The sequence below is a fragment of the Dendrobates tinctorius genome, unplaced genomic scaffold, assembly GCF_039654945.1.
Source record: "Dendrobates tinctorius isolate UK_male_01 unplaced genomic scaffold, ASM3965494v1 ptg000162l, whole genome shotgun sequence".
Classification (NCBI taxonomy): Eukaryota; Metazoa; Chordata; class Amphibia; order Anura; family Dendrobatidae; genus Dendrobates; species Dendrobates tinctorius.
Window position 1 is genome coordinate 30,364,244 of NW_027361829.1, and position 25,309 is coordinate 30,389,552.

Genomic DNA, 25,309 nt, shown 5'->3' on the forward strand with positions numbered 1-25,309 from the left:
GGGCAGGTCGTTATGGACATGGCGATACTAAATATGTTTACTTTTATTGTTTTGTTTTTTATATCCAAAAAATGAATGTATTAGGGAATTTTTTTTTTATTATTTAAAGTATTTAGCAATTTTTTATAAATTATTTTTACACCACTTTTTTTTTTAACTTTATTACATTGTCCCGGGGGACATCACTGTCATGTGTCAGATCGCTGATCTGACACATTACACAGCGCTGTGTCAGATCAGGGATCTGACAGGCGCTGCACAGGCTTCCTCACTGCCTGCTGTATGCAGGCAGTGAGGAAGCCGCCTCCCTGCAGGCCCCCGAAGGCCACCGCGGCCATATTGGATCCAGGGACCTGCAGGGAAGGAGGCCCCCAGAGCAGCTCAGCACATCACGCTGCCCTGGGGGTCTCAGGGAAGCACGGAGGGAGCCCCCTCCTTGCCAATGCTACTCGAAACCCCTGGAACGCCACTGATCGCGATGACGTACAATCCCCTCCCCAGTCATAGGGGCCGGGGTACTGTGGACGGGATAGTACATCAGATGCCAGAAAGGGGTTAAACCAGAGAGTTATGTGACACAAAATAGTTAATAAATAACATTTCCCACATGTCTATTTTACATCAGCACAATTTTGGAAACAATTTTTTTTGTTAGGAAGTTATAAGGGTTAAAAGTTGACCAGAAATTTCTAATTTTTACAGCAAAATTTACAAAACCATTTTTTTAGGGACCACCTCACATTTGAAGTCAGATTGAGGGGTCTATATGGCTAAAAATACCCAAAAGTGACACCATTCTAAAAACTGCACCCCTCAAGCTGATCAAAACCACATTCAAGAAGTTTATTAACCTTTCAGGTGTTTCACAGCAGCAGAAGCAACATGGAATTAAAAAATGAACATTTAACTTTTTAGTCACAAAAATGATCTTTTAGCAACAATTTTTTTTATTTTCCCAAGGGTAAAAGGAGAAAGTGGACCCCAAAAGTTGTTGTCCAATTTGTCCTGAGTATGCTGAAACCCCATATGTGGGGGGAACCACTGTTTGGGCGCACGGCAAGACTCAGAATGGAAGGAGCGCCATTTGACTTTTTGAATGGAAAATTAGCTCCCATCGTTAGCGGACAGCATGTCATGTTTGGAGAGCACCTGTGTGCCTAAACTTTGGAGCTCCCCCACAACTGACTCCATTTTGGAAATTAGACCCCCAAAGAACTAATTTAGATGTGTGCTGAGCACTTTGAACCCCCAAGAGCTTCACAAATTGATCCGTAAAAATGAAAAAGTACTTTTTTTCACAAAAATTTTCATTTAGCCTCAATTTTTTCATTTTCACATGGGCTACAGGATAAAATGGACCCTAAAATTTGTTAGGCAATTTCTTCTGAGTACAACAGTACCTGATATATAGTTATAAACCACTGTTTGGGCGCATGGCAGGGCTTGGAAAGGAATGAGCACCATTTTACTTTTTGAATGGAAAATTAGCTCCAATCATTAGCGGACACCATGTCGCGTATGGAGAGCCCCTGTGTGCTTAGACATTAAAGCTCCCTCACAAGAGACACCATTTTGTAAACTAGACCCCCCAGAGAATTTATTTAGATGTGTGCTGAGCACTCTGAATCCTCAAGTGCTTCACAGAAGTTTATAACGCAGAGCCGTTAAAATAAAAAATCATTTTTTTCCCTCAAAAAATGATTTTTTAGCCCGCAATTTTTTATTCTCACAAGAGTAATAGAAGAAATTGGACCCCAAAAGTTGTTGTCCAGTTTGTCTTGAGTATGCTGGTACCCCATATGTGGGGTGAACCACTGTTTGGCCACACGTCGGGGCTCAGAAGGGAAGCAGTGACGGTTTGAAATGCCGACTTGATGGAATGGTCTGTGGGCATCATGTTACGTTTGCAGAGCCCCTGATATGCCTAAACAGTAGAAACTCCCCACATGTGACCCCATTTTGGAATCTAGACCCCCAAGGAACTTATCTAGATGTGTGGTGAGCACTTTGAACCCCCAAGAGCTCCACAGAAGTTTATAACGCAGAGCCGTGAAAATAAAAAAATCATTTTTTTCTCACAAAATGCTTTTTTTAGCTTGCAATTTTTTATTTTTACAAGTGTAACAGGAGAAATTGAACCCCAAAAGTTGTTGTCCAGTTTGTCCTGAGTACGCTGGTACCTCACATGTGGTGGTGAGCCATTGTTTTGATGCACTGCAGGGCTCAGAAGGGAAGGAGCGCCATTTGACTTTTTGAATGGAAAATTAGCTCCAATCGTTAGCGGACACCATGTCGCGTATGGAGAGCCCTTGACGTGACTAAACAGTAGAAACCCCCCACAAGTGACCTCAATTTGGAAACTACATCCCCCAAGGAACTTATCTAGATGTGTGGTGAGCACTTTGAACCCCAAAGTGCTTCACAGAAGTTTATAACGCAGAGCCATGAAAATAAAAAATAATTTTTTTCCTCAAAAAATTATATTTTAGCCTGCAATTTTATAGTTTCACAAAGGTAACAGGGGAAATTGGACCCCAAAAAGTTGTTGTCCAGTTTGTCCTGAGTACACTTTTACCCTATATGTGGGGGGAACCACTGTTTGTGCACACGTCAAGGCTCGGAAGGGAAGTTGTTACATTTTGAAATGCCGACTTGATGGAATGGTCTGCGGTCGTCATGTTACATTTGCAGAGCCCCTGATGTGCCTAAACAGTAGAAACCCCCTACTAGTGACCCCATTTTGGAAACTAGAACCCCAACAGAGATTATCTAGATGTGTGGTGAGCACTTTGAACCCCAAAGTACTTCACAGAATTTTATAACGCAGAGTCGTGAAAATAAAAAATCTTTTTTTTCCTCAAAAAATGATTTTTTTAGCCTGCAAATATTTATTTTCACAAGGGTAACAGGAGAAATTGAACCACAAAAGTTGTTGTCCAGTTTGTCCTGAGTACATTGTTACCCCATATGTGGGGGGAACCACTGTTTGGGCACACGTTGGGGCTCAGAAGGGAGGGAGCACCGTTTGACTTTTTGAACACAAAATTGGCTGGAATCAATGGTGGCGCCATGTCGCGTTAGGAGACCCCATGATGTGTCTCAATAGTGGAAACCCCTCAATTCTTACTCAACCCTAACCCCAACACTCCCCTAACCCTAACCACAACCATAATTCCAACCGTAACCATAAGCCTAACCATAATGCAAACCCCAACACACCCCTAACTCTAATCTTAATTTTAATTCCAACCCTAACCCTAATTCCAACCCTAACCCTAATTCCAACCCTAACCCTAATTCTAACCCTAACTGCAACCCTAACCCTAATTCTAACCCTAAACCTAATTCCAACCCTAACACTAACCCTAATTCTAACCCTAATTCTAACCCTTTCCCTAACCCTAATGGAAAAAAAATTCTTTATTTAATTATTTGTCCTTACCTATGGAGGTGATAAACAGAGAGTTAATTTACTTTTCTCATTTTGGTCACTGTGATAGGGTCTATCACAGTGATCAAAATGTACCTGAATGAATGAATCTGGCAGCCAGCAGATTTGACGGGCACACTGCGCATGCGCCCGCCATTTTGGAAGATGTCGGCACCCATGCAGTATTCAGCAGGGACCCTGGGAGGGACGCCAGGACTCAGGAGGTACCAGGAGCATGAGGGGGGATCGGAAGGTGGGGCGAGCGGAGGGAAGGGGAGGGGGAGCAGATGCTAACGGCAGCCGCCGTCAGTTGGTGGCGGGGGCCGATCGCCCCCGTCAGTCAGTGGGGGGGGGGGTCAGAGCTCAGTCTCCAGCCATGGCCGATGGTATTGCAGCATGGGTCATGGTTAGATTGTAATATTTCACCAAATTTCATTGGTAAAATATTATAATTGCTCTGATTGGTTGTTTCACTTTTAACAGCCAATCACAGCGATCGTAGCCATGGGGGGGCTATCCACCCTCCCCGGGGTGAAGCACAAAGAGTCCTGTACCTGCTGGTCGGTTGACCTTTCAGCGACCCCGGTCACCCGACCCGCAGGAACGCGATCCCCCCATGACACAGCATATGCGTCACAGGTCGGATTGGCACCGACTTTCATGACACATACGCTGTGTCACAGGTCGGGACGGGGTTAATGGAGTTTTCGTGTGTAATTTTATTTGTATGTTTTTATCGCATATTTGACACAGCAGTTTTTGTCTCTGGTGTGTCATTATTTAAACAAATCTGGCCTGTTTTTGAAACTTTCTCATATTTTGATTTCACTGAACTTTACTGACAGTTAGTAGTGACACGATTTTTATGCGTTTCCACCACAGAAACTCACTAAGAATGCACAAACATTTTTTACCTGTGGATTTTCCATATCTAATGTATGTCTATGGGGGAAATCTGCACATAAAATGCAGCGTATCCACAAGAGAAATTGACATGTTGGTGATGTGAAACACGCACCACAGATCAGTTTCCGCAGTGTAAATAAAAAGCACAGTGGGCATGAGATTTCTAGAACTAAAACTGTAAGGGTGTGTGCACACATATGCAGGTTTTTTTTGCATTTTTAAAGTGTTTTTACTGGCAAAAAATGATTAAAAAGCGCTTACAAGAAGCATCTGAATTCTGCTCTTTTTGTGCAGATTGATGCATTTTTTTCCGCAAAAAAACGCATCGCGGTAAAAAACACAGCATGCTCATTAATTTCGCGGAAAAATCTGGAAAATCTGAGACTGGGGATGCGCCGGAAAAAAACGCATTAAAAAATTAGCAAAATACGAGCGGAAAAACACGCACGTTTCCTGGGAAGGAGTCCGGTTTTTATAAGGCTATGTGCATACGATGCGGATTCTGCTGCAGATACGCAGCGGATTTGGCCTTGCGTATACGCAGCAGAACTGCATGTGATATACAGTACTATTATAGCCTATGTAAAACAAAATCCGCAGTGCACATGCTGTGTTTTTTTCCGCGCAAATTTGGTGCGGAATGAAAAAAGCAGCATGTCACTTCTTTTGTGTGGTTTTGCTGCTGTTTTCCACCTGCTCCATTCTAGAAATCTGCAGGTGGAAATCCGCAGGGGAAAGCCACACAAAACATGCAGTAAAACGGCACAACAAATGCACTAAATCTGCAGGAAAAATGCACGTCATTTGACCTGCGAATTTAGTAAATTCTGAGCGGAAAATTCCAAAGCAGAATACGCACCGTGTGCTCATAGCCTTAGTCAGGAATTTTCTGCATACGTGGGTACATATCCTTTGGCATTGCGTTTTTGATGCAGGGAAAATATGCAAAGTCAAAAATGTGATTAAAGGTCATAGTAGGAACGTAGCCATAGTGATTTTCAGCTTAAGGGCTTGCTCCCACTTGTAATTAAATAGCATGAATGCAATCTGATTAAAAATCGGATTGCATTCTTACCAATTTAATCCCATGTTTCTGTTCTCAATGGTGTTTTTTTTCCTGCTTCAATCAGATCGTGATCAGAGAAGAAAAAAATCGCAGTATGCTGTGATTGCATGCTGAATTCGGATCGCATGCAATCATATAATTTTATGGGTATGTAACAAGGGTGACCAGGGGAGGGTAGTCAGAGCCGGGTTCTTAAAGGCACAGTACATGAATAGAGTCCACTATCAGCGAGAACTCCCCTGGTCCTTTGCACATAAACAGTTGGGACCAACACAACCTTCCTCACAACGTACTTTATTCTTTCTCCAACCGCAGTAGTCCGGACAAAACAGAGGCAGAATAGGCAAACATTATCCAATGGGGAAAACAACTTGTTTAATGTAACAGGGTATAAAGAATAAAGCAAAAAAAATACATCACTGGAGTCCTGATTTCTCCCTGACGCTGGCTACATCCGTACCCACAACGGCTGCAGAAGCCGGAAATCACGAAAATCCACACACTGGAATCTAGGCGCCTGAGACCCCTTCAACATGGGGCCCTCCTGAAGTCCTGGAGACCCATGGTGCAGTCCTTTATTCCTTGTTTCGTAGTTCTTCAGGATCCAGGGCAACAGTTCTCTCCTATCCGGAGGCCTTGCAATGCCCTGGGTCATATATGTCTGCCCTGTTCAACAATCTGGGCAGTTCTGAGGAAACTGTAGTCACCTTGTGGCTGCAAGCACAGCACACACTGTTAACTCTTGCTGTCCCTGACATAGCAACAGTGCATAACAACAGGGCAGATTACAGCAGATAAAGGAGAACACATTAAAATCAAAGCAGTTAACACACAAGAGGCATGAGAGTGACACGGAAGGAGGAGAGGGTGCAACTGAAGGGACCAGCCATATCCTTACACTCCCCCCTCCTTAAACATGGCCGTCCCCAGCCATGACAAACTTGGCAAAAACAATACACAACAGTTCATAAAGAGTTCTTTAATAGCCAGTTATCCCCTTAACACGGGCGGCCACTGTCTCTGAAGTGGGGCTTACTTAGACCCAACAGTCCGTCCTTGAGTAGGGGTCCACGTTACCCTGGTCCTTTTGGGGACAGTCTCACGCTCCATACCTTCAGCGGACCACAGGCTCTTTTTGACAGTGATGGGCTGCATTTAAACATGGGGCCAGTCCAAGTATACATATGGGGATAAAGTTCAGGGGCAGGCAGTCCAGCAGCCACATCAGGAGTCCACCGTCATTAACCCCCATGGGGTTTTGGTCCCATGATCCAGTAAGGGAGGCACCAATGGGTACAAACAAAGCTGGGATGAGGGGAAAACAAACAACTGCAGCCATTATCATGAGGCCTCATCAGGTGGCATTGTCCTTCATGCGCCATGCAGGGCTAACTGCCCTCCTTGGGACGCAGAACAGTTCCTTAGAACAGCTGGGGTGCAACCGGCACCTATTAATAGCACTTCCTTAAAGGGACCTCATCAGTCTGGACATGGTCACTGTGTTGCATAGTGGGCCACATTGGGACCCTGCACTACCACGTACACGTTGGACGAGGACCCACTGGAGGAGGAGTCCCCACTATTCTTCCGACTCCACACTTTCTCTAGTGGTGGTCCTGCAGCTCCTTGAGCCTCTGGCTCTGTAAACACTTCTTCGGCCGCCTCAATGCTTTGAGGCACCGCTTGCCCCTGTGCGGCTGCAGCAGCCAGCCGTTCAGTCTACAAGGTCCCCTGTGGTGAACTGGTTTCCAAGTCAGAGGCTATTCTTGTGGCCACAGCGTAAGGCCCCCAGGGTCCTTGTTCTTTGATGAAATCCACATAGTCCCCCTGCCGGAGAGGGCCATGGAATATTAGGAAACTGGCATTCAAATAGAACTTGCCCCCAGTGTTTAACTCCTGCAGGAAGCCATAGCCCCTGCACAGATCAAGATACCCGAAGAGGCCACGGGTCATCCGGCCTGCTGCTGTTCCTCTGCCCGGACGCTGTAGTTCCTCATGGATGCGGCACTCCCGTAGCCTTGTCTCCCGCATTACTTCGTGTTTCCACTCGGCTTCCGTAGGTACATAGGGTTCCTCTGCAGCTGCACAGGGCTTCTCCACACCTTTTCCATGGTTGTCGGCTGGAGCAGGCTCAGCCTGAGGAAGCGCTAGGGTCTGTGTTGCTGAATCCGATGACGAGGACTCATGGGACAGCTCTGGTGAGGACGGGGGGACAACGGGAAGCAGTTAAGTGGCTGACAAGATGACAGCACAGTCCGATGGGGAGTTTTTACTCACCACCGCGCATGATGTTATCTGACTGGCATGGCCACTGGGTCCAAAAATTGCAGCTGACACGATGCCTTGCAGGACAACCTCCAGCATCTAGGACCACATCCAGCATCTCCAGTTCACCTGCGGGCTTCCATTGGGGTATTGCTGGTCCTTCCTCCTCATAGTCCTCAGCCTCCATGGGTAGCAAAGGCAGTCATCAGGATGGAGGCTGCTCCTCTAGGCCTTCTGTCCACCAGGCCTCATACTGCAGGCCCGTCTCCACCCGGACCTTGGATTGCCTCCAATCTTGGCGGTCCATACTGCTGCAGTGTGACATGTTGTGTCTCTCTGTCAGCAGATAATTTCGCCTTGTCCAAACCAAGGTAGTCTCCCATTCCTGGGTCCCACCCATTCATGGGTGGGGTCACTTCCTGCAGCTCCACCTGATTCTCTAAGTTCAACTGTGGGGGCGGGAGTTAGGGCGGGCATCAATCACAACGGGGTGCAGCCTATTTTTTCCTGGCACCAAATTCTCTACATGGCGCCCCAAAAGGCGACAATTTCTGCATTTTTCACGCCAATAGCCACCATCTTCTCCATAGCGGTCGGCGCCATTTGTAAATCAGTGACATCTGCCATCTTTTCTTCTTTTGCAGTGGTCCACTGCTCAAAGTCTCTATCATCCGCCTGAAATACTGTAACGGCGGGCAACAAAGCACAAGTCCCAAATTCACAGTCATAAAATTAAGAATTGCTGTCAGCCGGCAGCTCCATTTCTTCCAATTCAGGCAGCACATTGCCCATTTCAGATTCATAGGTATTTAGGCTGTGGGGGTCCACCCTGCTGCCACTATGCCAAGTGTAACAAGGGCAACCAGAGGAGGGTAGTCAGAACAGGGTTCTTAAAGGCACAGTACATGAATAGAGTCCACTGAGCTGATTGTCAGCGAGCAGTCTCCTGGTCCCTTGCACATAGACAGTTGGGACCAACACAACTTTCCTCACGACGCACCTTGTTCTTGCTGCAGCCACAGTAGTCTGAGCAAAACAGAGGCAGAAAAGGCAACCATTGTCCAATGGGGAAAACAACTTGTTTAATTTAACAGGATATAAAGAATAAAGCGACAAAAATACATCACTGGAGTCCTGATCTCTCCCTGATACTGGATACATCTGTACCCACAATGGCTGCAGAAGCCAGAAATCACAAAAATCCACACGCTAGAATCTAGGCGCCTGAGACCCCTACAGCATGAGGCCCCTTTGAAGTCCTGGAGACCCGTGGTGCAGTCCTTAATCCTTATTTCATAGTCCTTCAGGATCCAGGGCAACAGTTCTCTCCTGTCCGGAGACCTGGCAGTGCCCTGGGTGATATATATCTGCCCTGTTCAACAATCCGGGCAGTTCTGAGGAAGCTGTAGCTTCCTTTCCACCTCATGGCTGTAAACACAGCCCACACTGTTAACTCTTGCTGTCCCTGACCTATCAACAGTGCATAACAACAGGGAAGATTACAGCAGATAAAGCAGAACACATTCCAATCAAGGCAGTTAACACACAAGAGGCATGAGGGTGACACGGAAGGAGGAGAGGGTGCAACTGAGGGGACAGGCCATCTCCTTACAGGTATGTGTATTAATTTCTCCATCTCCTCTGCAGCTGTGCTCCGATACTGTCATGCAAGAGGATCGGTCATTAGCCTATCACATCTGATGTTCTCCCTGGCCTTAGGCTAGAAACAAACTAGTGTATGGCATCTGGTGCAATATTCTAATGACACTTGGCTCCTGCTCTGCTGTGAGCATGATCAGAGTGTCAATGCTCTGTGTTCCGATTCCCTCACATGAGAGAATCGCAGCACTGATGCGGTGGAGATGGAGAAAGTAATTTCTCCATCTCCTCCATGACATGACTCGGTGTATATCGGACTGCACTGGGATGACGTCCGATGTTTCACACTCACTCATAGACTTGTATGGGTGCAAGTGAACCGAGTCTTACTGCTGATTGCACCATGCTACGAAATCGGCTTGAGAAAATAATCGCAGATCTGAGCTGCCCCATAGTATAGTACTGGGCCGAGTGCTAAAGCACTTAGCCGTGTTTTACGGTAGTGTGACCCCGGCCTTCAAGCTGCAACTCAAAATGGAGTATAAAGAAACCAACTGAAGATGTTGAGGAAATACCTGGTAGAAACCGTGTATATGAATCAAGAAATAAAAATAATAAAATTGCTTTATAAAAAAGCCTTTATTAATAGATTATATTTGGCCAAACAACATACAGATTAATGTAAAAATTACATTTGTAATTTGTCAAAATTGTTTAACTTTGTAAAGTATATAGAATTTTACAAGAACCTGGACTCAAAAACCACTTTATAATGAATCAGTTTCTTAAGTGAAATTATAGTATCAAAATAACTAAAAAAAATTTCTCACCTGTCTGAAGAACTCTTCTAGCAGGGACATGGTCCACCGATGATGGAGATCCCAGTTTTTAGCTGGATGGCTTATGTCTGCTGTATGCAATAGCAAAGATAAGGCTTTTGGTTTGTCAATCCTGCAAATTAAAATATCAAGTTAAAAACCAAGTAAATATGTATGAGCCCTTTCTGTGATTTTTTTTCCTTATATATAATAATGTTTTTTCGTTATACACTAAAGACCAACAAGATTAGCATGGCATGTTTAAAAGTACCGATTTAATCAACTTCTGCACCCTTGAATTATATTGAACAATAATTTCTCCCTCAGAAAGAGCAGATTATGGCTAAAATAATAATAAAATGTTTAAAAATTAAATGTTTGTTTATTATGCTTACTTATTGAGCACCATCATAATCCACAGGCTTACAGATATTTCATCACTGCTCCCATTCAAGCTCACATTCTAAAGTCTTTCGAATGTGGAAGTAAACTCACACAAACATCGGGATAAAAAGAAAACCCAGATGGCCCAGATGTCACCTCTCTGCTGTCCAGAATCCCAGAGTGTTTATCAGCCATATCCTCCTTCTTCTCCTCTCGCTTCCTCAAACTCAGTGTAGACAAATCTGAACTCATCATCTTTCCTCCATCTCACAGATCTTCCTTACCCAACCTAGCTTTAACAATTATACATCACACTTTCCCCAGTACCGGAAGTCCGCTGCCTCGGAGTAACCTTTGATTCTGCCCTGTCCTTCAAACCACACATCTAAGCTCTTTCTACCTCCTGTCGCCTCCAGCTCAAAAATATTTCCAGAATCCGTCCTTTCCTCAACCCTCAATCTACTAAAATGCTTGTGCATGCCCTCATCATCTTCCGCCTCGACTACTGTAACATCCTTTTCTGTGGTCTCCCTGCTAACACCCTCGCACCTCTCCAGTCCATCCTTAACTCTGCCGCCCGACTAAGTCATCTCTCTCCTCGCTACTCCTCCACTTCTCCCCTCTGCAAATCTCTTCACTGGCTCCCATTCCCTCAGCGTATCCAGTTCAAATGACTAATACTGACCTACAAGGCCATCTATAACCTGTCTCCCCCATATGTCTCTGAACTAATCTCCCCATACCTTCCCTCACGTAATCTCCGGTCCTCCCAAGACCTCCTTCTCTCCTCCACACTTATTCGCACCACACCCAACCACTTCCAAGACTTCTCCCGAATAGCTCCTATTCTCTGGAATTCTTTGCCCCAACAAGTCCAACTATCAACCACATTTGGATCCTTCAGACAGAAACTGAAAACCAACCTCTTCAAGAAAGCCTACAGCCTGCAATGACCCCGCTATCTCCTTCTCTCTCACCACTACCGGTGATATCACCTCAACCAACACTGGAACTGCTGCAACCCACCAACCTACTGTCTCCTTCCCCACCATCCTGTAGCATGTAAGCCCGAAAGGGCAGGGTCCTCTCTCTCCTTTGTATCAGTCTGTCATTGTTAGTTTGTTTACTGTAAGTGATATCTGTAATTTGTATGTAATCCCTTCACATGTACAGCACCATGGAATCAATGGAGCTATATAAATAAATAATAATAATAAATGTTACCCTGCTATATATGTGTCTTTTTTTTTACAAATGTAGCAAAATTTACATTGTGTGCAATGAAATGTTAAATGTATCAGTTTTGTGAATGGCTGTGAAAGATGCCTCTTAAGAGTGCCATCCTTCAGCCATATATCACCCATAGAGTCTTTTGTTAGAAAATATGTACGTTTATTTAACATATCATTTTTTTCTTTTTAATGTATGACTGTAGATTCTATTGCATTGATGTCATGATAAATGGTATCAGTCAACATAATTTAGAGTTGTAGTCCAAATATAGTCCAATGTCTATCAATTACATACACATTAGATAGTTATCCAATGATGATACTGTTTGACACTAAATCAAAGCAATTTTTCCATCTATACCTGAAATACTTTTTGACCCTAAATAAACTACACTGTCATCAACAACTATTCTAAACTATCCTAACTGCGTGGGGTAACGTTGCTGAATATGTCATCTAAATTCACATTACATGAAAATATACATTGTGTTCAGGACCATATTTGCCAATAGGAACGGGAGTTCCAATAACTAGAGCGGCGAGTTGCAGGCGGTGATGCTAATCAGTGATAGTAAAATGAAATTACACTAAACTAAACTAGCTCTTGTACAAAGAGAGTTGAGGGGGGAGACCTCCCTGATGACTATTCACAGACATTGCACAATATTTTATTACTTTATTTTCTTATTTTATGCTGAAAATGACATTTTCGAGGGTATTAGGTTTACTAATCTATTATTATTCTGCAAAACAATATAACAGCTGGTGAGGGGCCTAATATGTGTTCATATGTAATAGTAGGTCCCCTTTAATCACTTTAAAAAAATTTTAGTTTTTATATTTTTATTCTAATTTTTGTGTCCTTATGTTTCCGTGAGCATCGCCATATTATGGCTTGTTTTATTGTTTTGCAAGTTGGACTCTTGAATGAAATTATAATTACCAGACAATGTACTAAAACAAAACAATAATTCCAAGTGGGAATGGGGCAGAAAATACAAATCCCACTTTTCTTTTGGGTTATGATCATTTTGCAGTAAAAATTATGGCATGAAAATATGATTCTACAGGTTAGTACAATTAAGGGGATGGGGTACAGATGGGGTGCCACGCTGTCTAACCACTTAAGGTTCCCATACACAGTAGAGTAATGTTAGCCAAACCAGCCAATTATCAGTGATCCAGGTCCACAGTCTAAATGGGGACCTCCTGACTCAACGCAGTACAGTGATGTGACTGCATGAATGTGTAATTTAGTTTCAGAATTGGGTTTTACTTTGCAAAAGTATGGTTGTATCTTCCAGTCACAGTATGGTAGTAATAGTTAGTCCCTGTATGTATTATTTTTTGGTGATAGGAATTATTTATGTATGCAGATTTTAGAATTTAGTACAGCATAACGTGCCCTGTATTATCCAATAAAGAACAAAAGTCTTGGGAAACACAGTCCACACCAGTGACCAGGACCAAAGTGTTCGCTAGTCATCAATATCAACTTCTAATGCCGCTACGTATTTTATACATTTATAAATCAATAAAATTTCTGTTGCCATAACAATAATTAAAGCCAACTATCAATATAACGTAAATGAGCCATAATTGGGGGTGTACTCTGGTATTGTGCCTAGGGCAGCATGAACTGTAATTATGGCCCTGATTACACATGTATCCTAATACACTAATTTGGCAGCCTTTTCTTTGACTAAAGTATGTGCATTGTGAATGTGAACTTTGATCTTTAATTTTTCAGTCATATTTTAAAAGAGCACAAGAACGCTTCAGAAAGGCACAAAGTGAAGTTTTTTAGGTAATAGCTTTGAAGTTACACAATAATAACAGCCTACCAGTATTTACTGTAAGCTTTCACCATAGACCATCACAATAGGGTTACTCACCCTTCCGGCTGCGGCAAAGAATTCTTCATTGCTTTGATTTGTTGGAAGTGACAGGACATATCTGTGGCTAACACCATCTCAATCACCAAAGTCCGGAATTCTCTTCAGGGTTATTATAAGGCAAAAAGAAAAAAAGTGTAAGGTATTAGTTTACTAGTACAGTACATCTAATGTGATGATTCCACTGTAAACAATACATTATGTGTTCCAAAACCCTAGTTGATAATTTGGTTCTAAGGGAGATCAGCTCATATTTTTTCATCATAAAAATTAGTATTTTTACATTTTTAAATAGGTAAAATAGTTACAAATATGTATTTATTGATCCCCCTAAGCTTAGTCTACTTTTAAAAGGTTGGTTTCACTGACCAGGACTAGTGTACATATTTTTGCATAACTATAAGTTATCAAGTTTACTACAAAATTATGCTAAAAACTGTTTGCTGAATCGAGGCCTAAAACTATTTCCTACATCACCCTAGTATATGTGAATCAGGTGACTGCAATAATCCAATAAGAGTGCCCCTGTTAGTGTACACATTATTTGCAGTGATTCTATATTATATTTAAAATTTCAATTAAGTATACTATATGTCATCAGTCCACAAATATTTACTTAATATCTTCTCTACTGCAATGGTTAATGACGTCAGCGGTGCCTCGGGGGAACAGCAGCAAGGGATGTGTGGGAGAGGACAATGATTAATGTGGAGGAGGTAGAGGACAATGAGTCATGTGGTGGGAGGACAATGAATAATATGATGGGGGAGGACAATCAGTGATGTGTGGCAGGAAAATGAGTGATGTGGAGGTGGACAAAGAGTGATGTGGGGGGAAGACAATGAGGGATGTTGGGGGAGGCCCAAGAGGGATGTGGGGAAGAGTACAATGTTGAATATGGGGGAGAGGGCAATGAGGAATGAGGGGGAGAGGACAATACGGGCCTGTGGGTGAGAGGACAATGAGGGGATTGGGGAGAACATTGAGGGAGTGAGGGAGAGGACAATGAGGGGTTGGGGGAGAGGACAATGCTGGAAATGGGGGAGAGGACAATAAGGTATGTGGGGGAGAGGACAATGAGGGGGTAGGGGAGAGGAGTGTGAGGCTAATAGCATATTAATGGTGGGGTTCATATCTGTAGCCACCTCAGTCTACTAACCATCAAGAATTCTGGCTCTCACAGACTTGATATTATTTCTTTAAGAAGCCCACCTGCTCTACACTCATTACCTGTACTAATTGTACCTGTTTGAACTCGTTACCTGTATAAAAGACACGTGTCCACACACTTAACCAATCACACCAACTTCACCACTGTCAAGACAAAAGAGCTCTCTAAGGACACCAGGGACAATATTGTAGATCTGCACAAGGCTGGAATGTGCTACAGGTCAATAGGCTAGCAGCTTGGTGGAAAGGTAACAATTATTGGCACAATTATTAGAAAATGGAAGAAATACAAGATGGCTGTCTATGTTCCTCGATCTGGGGCTCCATGCAAGAGCTTGCCTTTTGGGGTAAGTATGATTCTGAGAAAGCAGAAGAATCAGCCCTGAACTACATTGTAGGACCTGGTCAATAAGCTAAAGAGAGCTAGGACCACAGGCCTAAACATTACACCATCACAGATTAAAATCCTGCAAGGCACATGCCATCTGAATGATCCAGAGGCGACAAGGGAGAAGGTCATGTGTTCATATGAGACCAAAATAGGCCTTTTTGGTATCAACTCCTCTCGAGTGGAAGAAAAAGGATGAGTTCAATCCCAAAAACACCATCCCAACCATGAAGCATGGTGGGGGAACATCATACTTTGGAGGTACTTTTCTGCAAAGGGGAAAGGACGACTGCATCTTATTGAAGGTGAGGATGGTCATTTACCTATAGAAAATATTTGGATGGAGCTTAAATTCAATTTTGACCAGTGATAGCCCTGAAACCTGAAACATCTGTATGGAGAAGTGGGTCAAAATCCCTTCTACAATGTGTGAGAACTTGGTCTAGAACTACAGAAAATGTCTGACTTCTGTTATTGCAAAGAAAGTTTTGTGTACCAAATATTAAGTTTTGTTTTTCCATTGTAGCAAATACTTATTTCAAACAATAAAATGCAAATTAATTATTTAAAAATCATACAATTTGATTTTCTGGATTTTTTTTAAGATTCTGTCTTTCACAGTTGAAGTGTACCTATGATAAAAATTATAGACCTTTCCATACTTTGTAGGTGGGAAAACTTGCAAAATCGACAGTGTATGAAATACTTATTTTTCCCACTGTATCTAACAAGAGAGAACGGTATGTAATAAAGAATAGGACACTACAAATATTCCAATATGCATGGAATGGTGCCATACATAACAAGAGAGTGCTTTATGTAATAAGGGGTGACAATATACATAGTCTCCACTCAGGTACAACACCTGTCAATGGAAATATTGAGGGCTTTCATGTTACTGTTAGCACAAAGGCTCTAGAAAAGTGCTATGGTTCCTCGCCCCCTAAATGAAATCCAGTGAATTCTGCACTCTCATATCATAATGTCCCCTCCCTTATGAGCCCCACAGTTTGCATAAACTGCAGCTAGCATCCACATGTTTGGCATTTCTGTAGCAATGAGATCCTGCTAAATTTATGAGGTCTATGTATTCCAAAGCAAGGGCAGGGCACAATGTATGGGTACTACTACAGGGCCAGCTCCAGGATTTTTTGGGTCATGGGTGAAAGTGTCTCAGTGGGCCCATTTAACACATTCATGATGCACAGATAAGAAATATAATGTAAGTATAGTACAATGTCAAATATTTTACTTACTTCTTACATTACATGAGTGATATCGAATTTAAATTCTAAACTAGCTCAGAATACTCACAGCGCACAGCACACAGAGTAACTGCAGACTTATAATTTTAGACCGGACAGTGTAGTCCTCCATACTGTATTATGGGCACCACATAGTCCTTCATACAGTATTATGGGCACCACATAGTCTTCCATCCAGTATTATGGGTACCATTTAGTCCTCCATACAGTATTATGAGCACCACATAATCCTCCAAATAGTACTGTATTATGAGCATGCCATAGTCCTCCATACAGTACTATGGGCACTGCATAGTCCTCCATAAAGAACTATGAGCACCACATAATTTTCCATACAGTATTATGGGCACCACACAGTCCTCCATACAGTATGTAAAGTCCCCATATATTGCTCTATACAGTAAAATAAGTCCCATATATTGCTTCATACAGTATTATGGGCCCCATCAGTAGTGTAGCTACTGGGGGGCAGAGGAGGCGGTGGCCCTGGACCCCGTGCTCTGAGGGGGCCCACCCGGAGCTACGCTGCGGCAGAGCAGGGAGAATCGATCATCTCCCTGCTATGTTCTCTTCTGCACACACAGGACCTGTGATGAGGTCAAAAGAGAGGAGGAGTCAGGGGTCACATGATCAGGGGCCTCTGTGTGTTGGTTGTCATCATGCTGGATGAGGGGAAGTTTATGTGTGGGGTCAGGAGGGGTTTACAGGTTGGATATAGCAGAGCCATGTGTGTACGAGGTGTATGGAGCCCAGCCACGTGTTTATGAGGTGTACGGAGCCGCATATGTACGAGGCGCATGGAGCGGAGCCGCGTGTGTACGAGGCGAACGGAGCGGAGCCGTGAGTGTAGAAGGTGTACGGAGCAGAGTCGCGTGTGTACGAGGCGTACGGAGTGGAGCCGCGTGTGTACGAGGCATATAGAGCGGAGTCGCGTGTGTACGAGGCGTACGGAGTGGAGCCACTTGTGTACGAGGCATACGGAGCGGAACCGCGTGTGTATGAGGCGTACGGAGCGGAGCCGTGTATGCACAAGGTGTACAGAGCGGAGCTGCATGTGTACGAGGTGTACAGAGCGAAGCCGTGTGTGTGTGCGAGGTGCACAGAGTGGAGCCATGTGTGTATGAGCGGTGTACAGAGGGGAGCCGTGTGTGTGAGCGAAGTGTACGGAGCGGAGCCATGTGTGTATGAGCGAGGTGTATGGAGCGGAGCCGTATGTGTATGAGCGAGGTGTACAGAGCAGAGCCATGTGTGTACGAAGTGTACAGAGCGGAGCCGTGTGTGCGCGAAGTGTATGGAGTGGAGATGTGTACGAGGTGTATGGAGCGGAGCTGTGTGTTTACAAGATGTACGTTGCGGAGCTGTGTGTGTACAAGTTGTACGGATGTGCGTTGCGGAGCTGTGTGTGTATGAGGTGTACGGAGCGGATCTGTATGTTTACAAGATGTACGTTGCCGAGCCGTGTGTGTACGAGGTGTATGGAGTGGAGCCCTGTGTGTACAAAGTGTACAGAGCTGAGTCGTGGGTGTCCGGGGTGTACAGAGTGGAGCAACATGTGTATGAAGCGGAGCCATGTGTGTACAGGTTGTACGGAGCAGAGCCGTGCATGGGGTGTACATAGCAGAGCCGCGTGTGTACGGGGTGTACAAAACGGAGCACTGTGTGTATGAAGTGTACGGAGAAGAGCCGTGTGTGTGCGGAGCAGAGCCGCGTGTGTATGAGGTGTACAGAGCGGAACCGTGCGTGTACGTGGTGTATGGAGCAAAGCCACATGTGTACAAGGTTTACGGCATGGAGCCATGTGTGTACAAGGTGTACAGAGCGTGGCCGCGTGTGTACAAGGTGTACGGAGCAGAGCGGCATTTGTTTGAGGCTTACGGAGTGAAGCCAAGTGTGCACAGAGTGGGGATGTGTGTGTGCGAGGTGTACGGAGTGGAGCCATGTGTGTACGAGGCATACAAAGCAGAACCGTGTGTGTATGAGGTGTGCGGAGCCATGAGTGTACAAGGTGTATGGTGGGGAGCATTCATGCCTCCCAACCATCCCAGATCCAGCAGGACAGCACAGATTTTGAGAGAGAGTCTGCCCCACTGCCCTGGCCAGGAGCTTACTTTTCCTGTGGACACAGGAGTACACGGCCAAGCCCCGAGAAGCACTTTAAAATTCCACCTTAAGTGACGTGCTAGAAGCTGACCAGAAAGGAGGTAATTTCTGGAGGAGATTGTGACGGAACCATGGAGACACTTCAGGGAATGCTTCAGATCCATGACCATGTCCTCCTCCTTCGGTGCGGACAGCGGGATCGCCTTGGACTCAGGGATGTTGGCCATGTGAGCGGATCATGATATGTCCTGCACCGCGAGGCTCAGGTGGGCATTACAATGGGAGCCGAGCTGCTATAGTATCTTTATAGAATCTTTCTTTCTCTGTTAGTTCCCCCTCTGTTCTTTCTCTCTCTAATCTTTCTTTTCTTTCTCTCTCTCTGTTCTTTCTTTCTTTCTTTCTTTCTTTCTTTCCCCTCTTCCTTTCTCTGATCTTTTTTCGCTCAGCTCTTTCTTTCTTTCCCCTCTTTCTTTCTCTCTCTAATCTTTCTTTTCTTTCTCTCTCTGTTCTTTCTTTCTTTCTTTCTTTCTTTCCCCTCTTCCTTTCTCTGATCTTTTTTCGCTCAGCTCTTTCTTTCTTTCCCCTCTTTCTTTCCCTCTCTAATCTTTCTTTCTTTCTCTCTCTAATCTTTTTTCTTGCTTTCTCTCTCTAATCTTTCTTTCTCTCGCTTTTCTTTCTTTCTCTCCCTCTGTTCTTTCTCTCTCTGTTCTCTCTCTCTCTGTTCTCTTTCTTTCCCCTCTTTCTTTCTCTCTCTCTGTTCTTTCTTTCCTCTCTTTCTCTCTCTGTGTTCTTTCTTTCTCTCTGTTCTTTCTCTATAATGTATCCTGTTATGAATGGGTCACCGAGGAGAAAAACAACACACGCTAAGTCTCAGAAAACCAGAGAAGTTGGTAACTATGCAGATTGTAGATCCCCTGATCATAACACACAACTAGCAGCAGTCGTGGAGCGTGCCTACGATGGTCCTGGACACCTCGTCACAACCGGAGAACTAAATAAGCCTAAAGTAAGAAAAGGGAAAACTAACTCCCCCAGAGCAGACCCCAAAGGAAAGACAGCCCCCCACATGTATTGACTGTGAAGCAAGATGAAAACACAAAAAAAGGCAGAAAAATAGGCTGAGCAAACGATGGGGCCAAACTAACTTGAAAGGACAGGAAAGGAAAGAAACTGTCTGCAATCTGCCAAAAAACCCTATCCAAAATAATGTCCAACACTTCTGATAACAAAATTAACCCTGAAGTCACTTAACTTCTCCCACTATATCAGCACTCTGAAATATTCTGAGACAGAACAAAAAAGAGGCCAATCTAATAAAAGGCAAATTGGCAAATACAGATAAATAAGAGTGGAGATTCAGCACAGCCCAGCCGGGCTGGCTGACCACACAAAAACAGAGCTGACCAACAAGAGCAAGTGTGAACATTAGCAAAAAACAAACTTAACTTGAGAAGAATGGAGCAGCGCTGAAGTCCAAGACCTGAGAAGCAGACTGAATCACCAGCAACAGGATAGGGCGTCGGCTGTCTTATATCCAGTCATGATACTCCAGAGATCCAATCATTATCCTCCTTGTCAGGTGGCAGACCATTACCAATTAAGCTAACCTCACCACCTCCTGTCACCACCAGAGGGAGAACGGAACGAGAACTCCCAGCTGGTGGAGCAGAAAATGAGCTCATAACAGTACCCCCCCTTGAGGAGGGGTCCCCGAACCCTCATCCACGTCACCAGGCCGATCAGGATGGGCATGTTGAAAAGCACGAACCAATTTATTGGCATGAATATCCGAGGCAGAGACCCAAGAATTATACTCCTGGCCATAACCCTTCCATTTGACCAAATACTGGAGTCCCCGTCTGACTAAGCAAGAATCCAATATTTTCTCTACCTCATATTCCACATTGCCTTTAACCAAAACAGGGTCAGGAGGTGCCGCCACAGGAACTACTGGCTCAACAAACCTCTTCAACAGTGATTTGTGAAATACGTTATGGATTTTGAACGTAACTGGAAGAGCCAATCGAAAAGAAACAGGATTAAGAATCTCCAAAATCTTACAAGGTCCAATAAATCATGGCTTAAATTTTGGAGATGCAACTTTCATAGGAATATTCTTAGATGACAACCAAACCATATCACCCACTTTAAACCGGGGACCAATGGTCCTATGCCGGTTGGAAAAACGCTGGGCCTTTTCCTGAGAGAGTGACAACTTATCCACCACTTGGTCCCATATCTGCTGCATTCTCACAACCACAGTGTCCACACCTGGGCAGGACGAAGATTCCACTTGTCCTGAAGAGAATCGAGGATGAAACCCAAAATTACAGAAAAAGGGTGACATCAAAGTGGCAGAACTAGCTCTATTGTTCAGCGCAAATTCGGCCAAGGGCAAAAATGAGACCCAATCATCTTGATCAGCAGATATAAAACATCTTAAATATGACTCCAGGGTCTGGTTTGTTCTCTCAGTCTGCCCATTGGTCTGGGGATGAAACGCGGAGAAGGATAACTGAATTCCCAGATTGGAACAAAAGGCTTTCCAAAATCTGGAAACAAACTGGACCCCTCTATCGGACACAATGTTCTCAGGAATCCCATGTAACCGAACCACCTGTTGTAAAAATAAGGGTACCAACTCAGCGGAAGATGGCAACTTTGGGAGTGGTACAAGATGGACCATCTTCGAAAATCTATCACAAATCACCCAGATAACAGTCATTCTCTGAGAGACAGGAAGATCAGAAATAAAATCCATTGAGATATGGGTCCATGGCCTCTTGGGCACCGGGAGGGGCATCAGCAACCCACTAGAATGAGAACAGGGTTTAGACCAAGAACAAGTCCCACAGGACTGTACAAAATTCCTGACATCACGAGATAAGGCAGGCCACCAAAATGACCGACTCACCAAATCTCTGGTACCAAAAATACCTGGATGACCAGCTAATGCGGAGCAATGGACTTCAGACATCACTCTCTTTCTCCACTGGTCAGGAACATACAATCTTCCCATAGGGCAACGCTCAGATTTATCCTCCTGAAATTCCTCCAGGGCGCGTCTCAAATCGGGCGAAATGGCAGAAAGAACTACCCCCTCACCTAGGATATTAGTAGGCTCAGTCACATTAAGAGAATCAGCAAAGAAACTCCTAGAAAGGGCGTCTGCCTTAACATTCTTAGTGCCTGGAAGAAAAGAGACCACAAAATTAAAATGCGTGAAAAACAAGGCCCATCTAGCCTGTCTAGGATTCAAGCATTTAGCCGACTCCAGATAAATCAGATTCTTGTGATCGGTGAGGACCACAAATTGATGTCTAGCTCCCTCCAACCAATGTCTCCACTCCTCAAATGCCCATTTCATGGCCAACAATTCCCGATTCCCCACGTCATAGTTGCGTTCAGATGGGGAGAACTTTCGAGAAAAGAAGGCACAGGGATTCATCTTAGAAGTCACAGGGTCTTTTTGGGACAAAACAGCTCCTGCACCAATCTCAGAAGCGTCTACCTCCACTTGAAATGGAAGTGAGACATCAGGTTGCCGTAGAACTGGAGCTGAAGTAAATCTCCGCTTAAGCTCCTGAAATGCTGAGACAGACTCAGGAGACCAATTCAGCACATCAGCTCCCTTCTTGGTAAGATCAGTCAGTGGTTTGACAATACTAGAAAAATTACCTATAAATTTACAATAGAAATTAGAAAAACCCAAAAACTTCTGGAGAGCCTTCAAAGAAGTAGGCTGAACCCAATCATAAATGGCCTGTACCTTGGCCGGGTCCATTTCAATAGTCGATGGAGACAAGATAAATCCCAAAAATGAAATCCTCTGTACACCAAAGAGGCATTTCGATCCCTTAACAAACAGGGAATTCTCCCTCAAAATCCGGAACACAGTCCGGACATGTTCCACATGGGAATCCCAATCACTAGAAAAGATCAAAATATCATCCAGATAGATGATCAAAAACTTATCTACAAAGTCTCGAAAAATATAATTCATAAAGGACTGGAAGACAGAAGGGGCATTAGAGAGCCCAAAAGGCATCACCAGGTACTCAAAATGTCCCTCCGGAGTATTAAACGCCGTCTTCCATTCATCTCCGTGCTTGATGCGAATAAGATTATACGCCCCCTGAGGTCAAGCTTTGTAAACCAGCAGACACTCTTAACTCTGGAGAATAAATCAGACATCAGAGGTGACTGGTACTGATATTTAACCGTCATCTTGTTAAGGGAACGATAATCAATACACGATCTTAATGAACCATCTTTCTTGGCCACAAAAAAAAACCCAGCGCCTAAAGGTGACGAGGATGGTCTAATATGACCCTTCTCCAATGACTCCTTAATATAGGATCGCATAGCATCATGTTCGGGTACTGATAAGTTGAAAAGCCGACCCTTGGGAAATTTACACCCAGGCATCAACTCAATTGCACAGTCATAACTCCTATGAGGAGGCAAAGATGCAGACTTACTCTCAGTAAATACATCAGAGAAATCAGCCAGATAATCAGGAATATCATGAGACTGAGGAGAGGTGTAGAAAACAGGAGTGTCCCTAAGAACACACTGACAACCCCAACTCACCACAGACACAGATTTCCAATCCAAAACAGGGTTATGAGTTTGCAACCAGGGGAAACCCAGAACAATAGTATCATACAAATTATGCAGCACCAAAAAATTACAATTTTCTTGCTGGTCTGGGGCAACTCGCATTATCACCTGGGTCCAAAACTGAGGTTTAGTCTCTGCCAAAGGAGTGGCATCAATACCCCTCAAAGGACTAGGCATCTGCAGAGGCGTCATGGACAAACCACAACGTTTAGCAAAGTCCAAATCCATCAGATTCAGAGCTGCTCCTGAATCCACAAAAGCCTTAGTGGAAAACGTGGACAAGGAGCAGATCAAAGTAATTGCCAAAAGGAACTTAGGTTGTACACTGCCCAAAGTGAATGTGTGTGCAAAACGTTTTTCTCGTTTAGGGCAGACAGAAATAGTATGAGAGGCATCTCCACAGAAAAAACACAGCTTATTACGCCTTCTAAACTCCTGATGTTGCGCCCTAGACAACACCCCATCACATTACATAGGTTCAGACATTTGGTCAGAAGGTGGCAGCGCCTCCCGTGTAGTTTTACGTTCACGTAAATGCTGATCAACTTGAATGGCTAATGACATAGAGCCACCCAGACCAGAGGGAACAGGAAATCCCACCATAACATCTTTTACGGTCTCTGATAAACCTTTCCGAAAGAGAGCTGCCAGTGCACTATCATTCCATGTAGTAAGGACCGCCCACTTTTGGAATTTTTGACAGTATAAGGCTAAGTGCACACGTACCGGAACTCTCGCGGAAATTACCGCGAGAATTCCGGAATTCCAGTCCGCGGGAAAATCGCATTTTAAATTCCCGCGATTTTCCCGTGGAAAAACTAGCATTTTGCAAGCGTATTTAGCTTGCAAAATGCAAGCGTTTTCCAAGCGATCTGTAGGATCGCTTGGAGAACTGATTGACAGGTTGGTCACACTGATCAAACATAGTGTTTGACGAATGTGACCAACTTTTTACTACTGAGGCTGCTTATGCGGCATCAATAGTAAAAGATAGAATGTAAAAAAAAAATAAAAAATACTGTTATTCTTACCTTCCGACGTCCCGCGCATCCGTTCCCAGTAATCCTTTGCGAAAATGCCCGCGATGACATCCGTTCTCGCGGGATCGCGACGTCTCGCGGTAATTCGCGATGACGTCGCGCGAATGACCGCGAGACTTCGCGATCCCGCGAGATCGGATGCCATCGTGGGCATTTTCGCAAAGGATTACTGGGACCAGAGCGTGGAGAGAAGCGAGAATGCTGCGCAGGACGTCGGAGGGTGAGAATAACAATATTTTTTATTTTATAATTCTTTTTTTTACAGGGATATGGTACCCAAAGACCGGAGGACAGTCTCCTCTCCTCCGGACCGTGGGTACCATCCGCAATTGTTCTGCTTACTTTCCGCATGGTGTGCACAGCCACATGCGGGAAGTAAGCAGAACAATGCATTCCTATGGGTGCGGGATCGCCGCGATTCTGCAAAATAATGAGCATGCTGCGGTTTTTACCGCGAAGCGATTCCGCCGCGGTAAAAACCGCAGCATTAGCACAGCATTGCGGAATCCCATAGGAATGCATGGGATGCTTATTTTTCGCGTTTTCGTGGCAAAATCGCGCGGTTAAAACCGCCGCGGAAACGCGAAAAAAACGCCACGTGTGAACTCAGCCTAACTCTGCAGGATCCTGACCCTGGTTTAATGCCAACAGGGTTCTCTCAGCTTTATCAACGGCATTAGGTTCATCATACAACAACCCCAAGGCTTGAAAAAATGCATCCACATTAGTCAGAATAGGATTTTCAGGTGTCAGAGAAAAAGCCCAATCCTGGGGATCGCCGGGCCGCAAGGAGATGACAATTTTAACCTGCTACACAGAGCTCCCCGATGAGTTAGGCTTTAAGGCAAGAAATAATTTACAATTATTCTTAAAATTCAGAAATTTAGACCGATCCCCAGAAAACACATCAGGAGTAGGGATCTTGTGTTCAGCAACATGTGACTGAATGAGGTAGGTAGAAATTCCCTGCACTTCAGCAGCAAGTTGCTCCACGCGATCAGACAGTTGCTTAATCTCCATTAGGAGAAAAAAAATCCTCCTACGGCCCCAGAGAAAAAGGAAAAAATATAAAAAAAAAATAAATAAAAATTCTGTCACTTTTTTTTTCTTTTTAAACAACTCTTTCCG

At 44.3% G+C, this 25,309-nt stretch overlaps 1 protein-coding gene across 6 annotated transcripts in view; it reads right to left on the reverse strand.

Moving 5' to 3' along the window:
* PDE1C (phosphodiesterase 1C) overlaps positions 1 to 25,309 on the reverse strand; it is a 1,540,979-nt gene that overhangs the window by 217,052 nt on the left and 1,298,618 nt on the right. For all 6 annotated transcript variants that reach the window (XM_073549936.1, XM_073549937.1, XM_073549933.1 and 3 more), the window contains 2 exons: positions 13,596 to 13,697; positions 10,097 to 10,217 (listed from right to left, as the gene is read on the reverse strand). In XM_073549936.1, the coding sequence (XP_073406037.1) occupies positions 10,097 to 10,217; positions 13,596 to 13,697 (223 nt within the window). The remainder of the gene's footprint in view (positions 1 to 10,096; positions 10,218 to 13,595; positions 13,698 to 25,309) is intronic.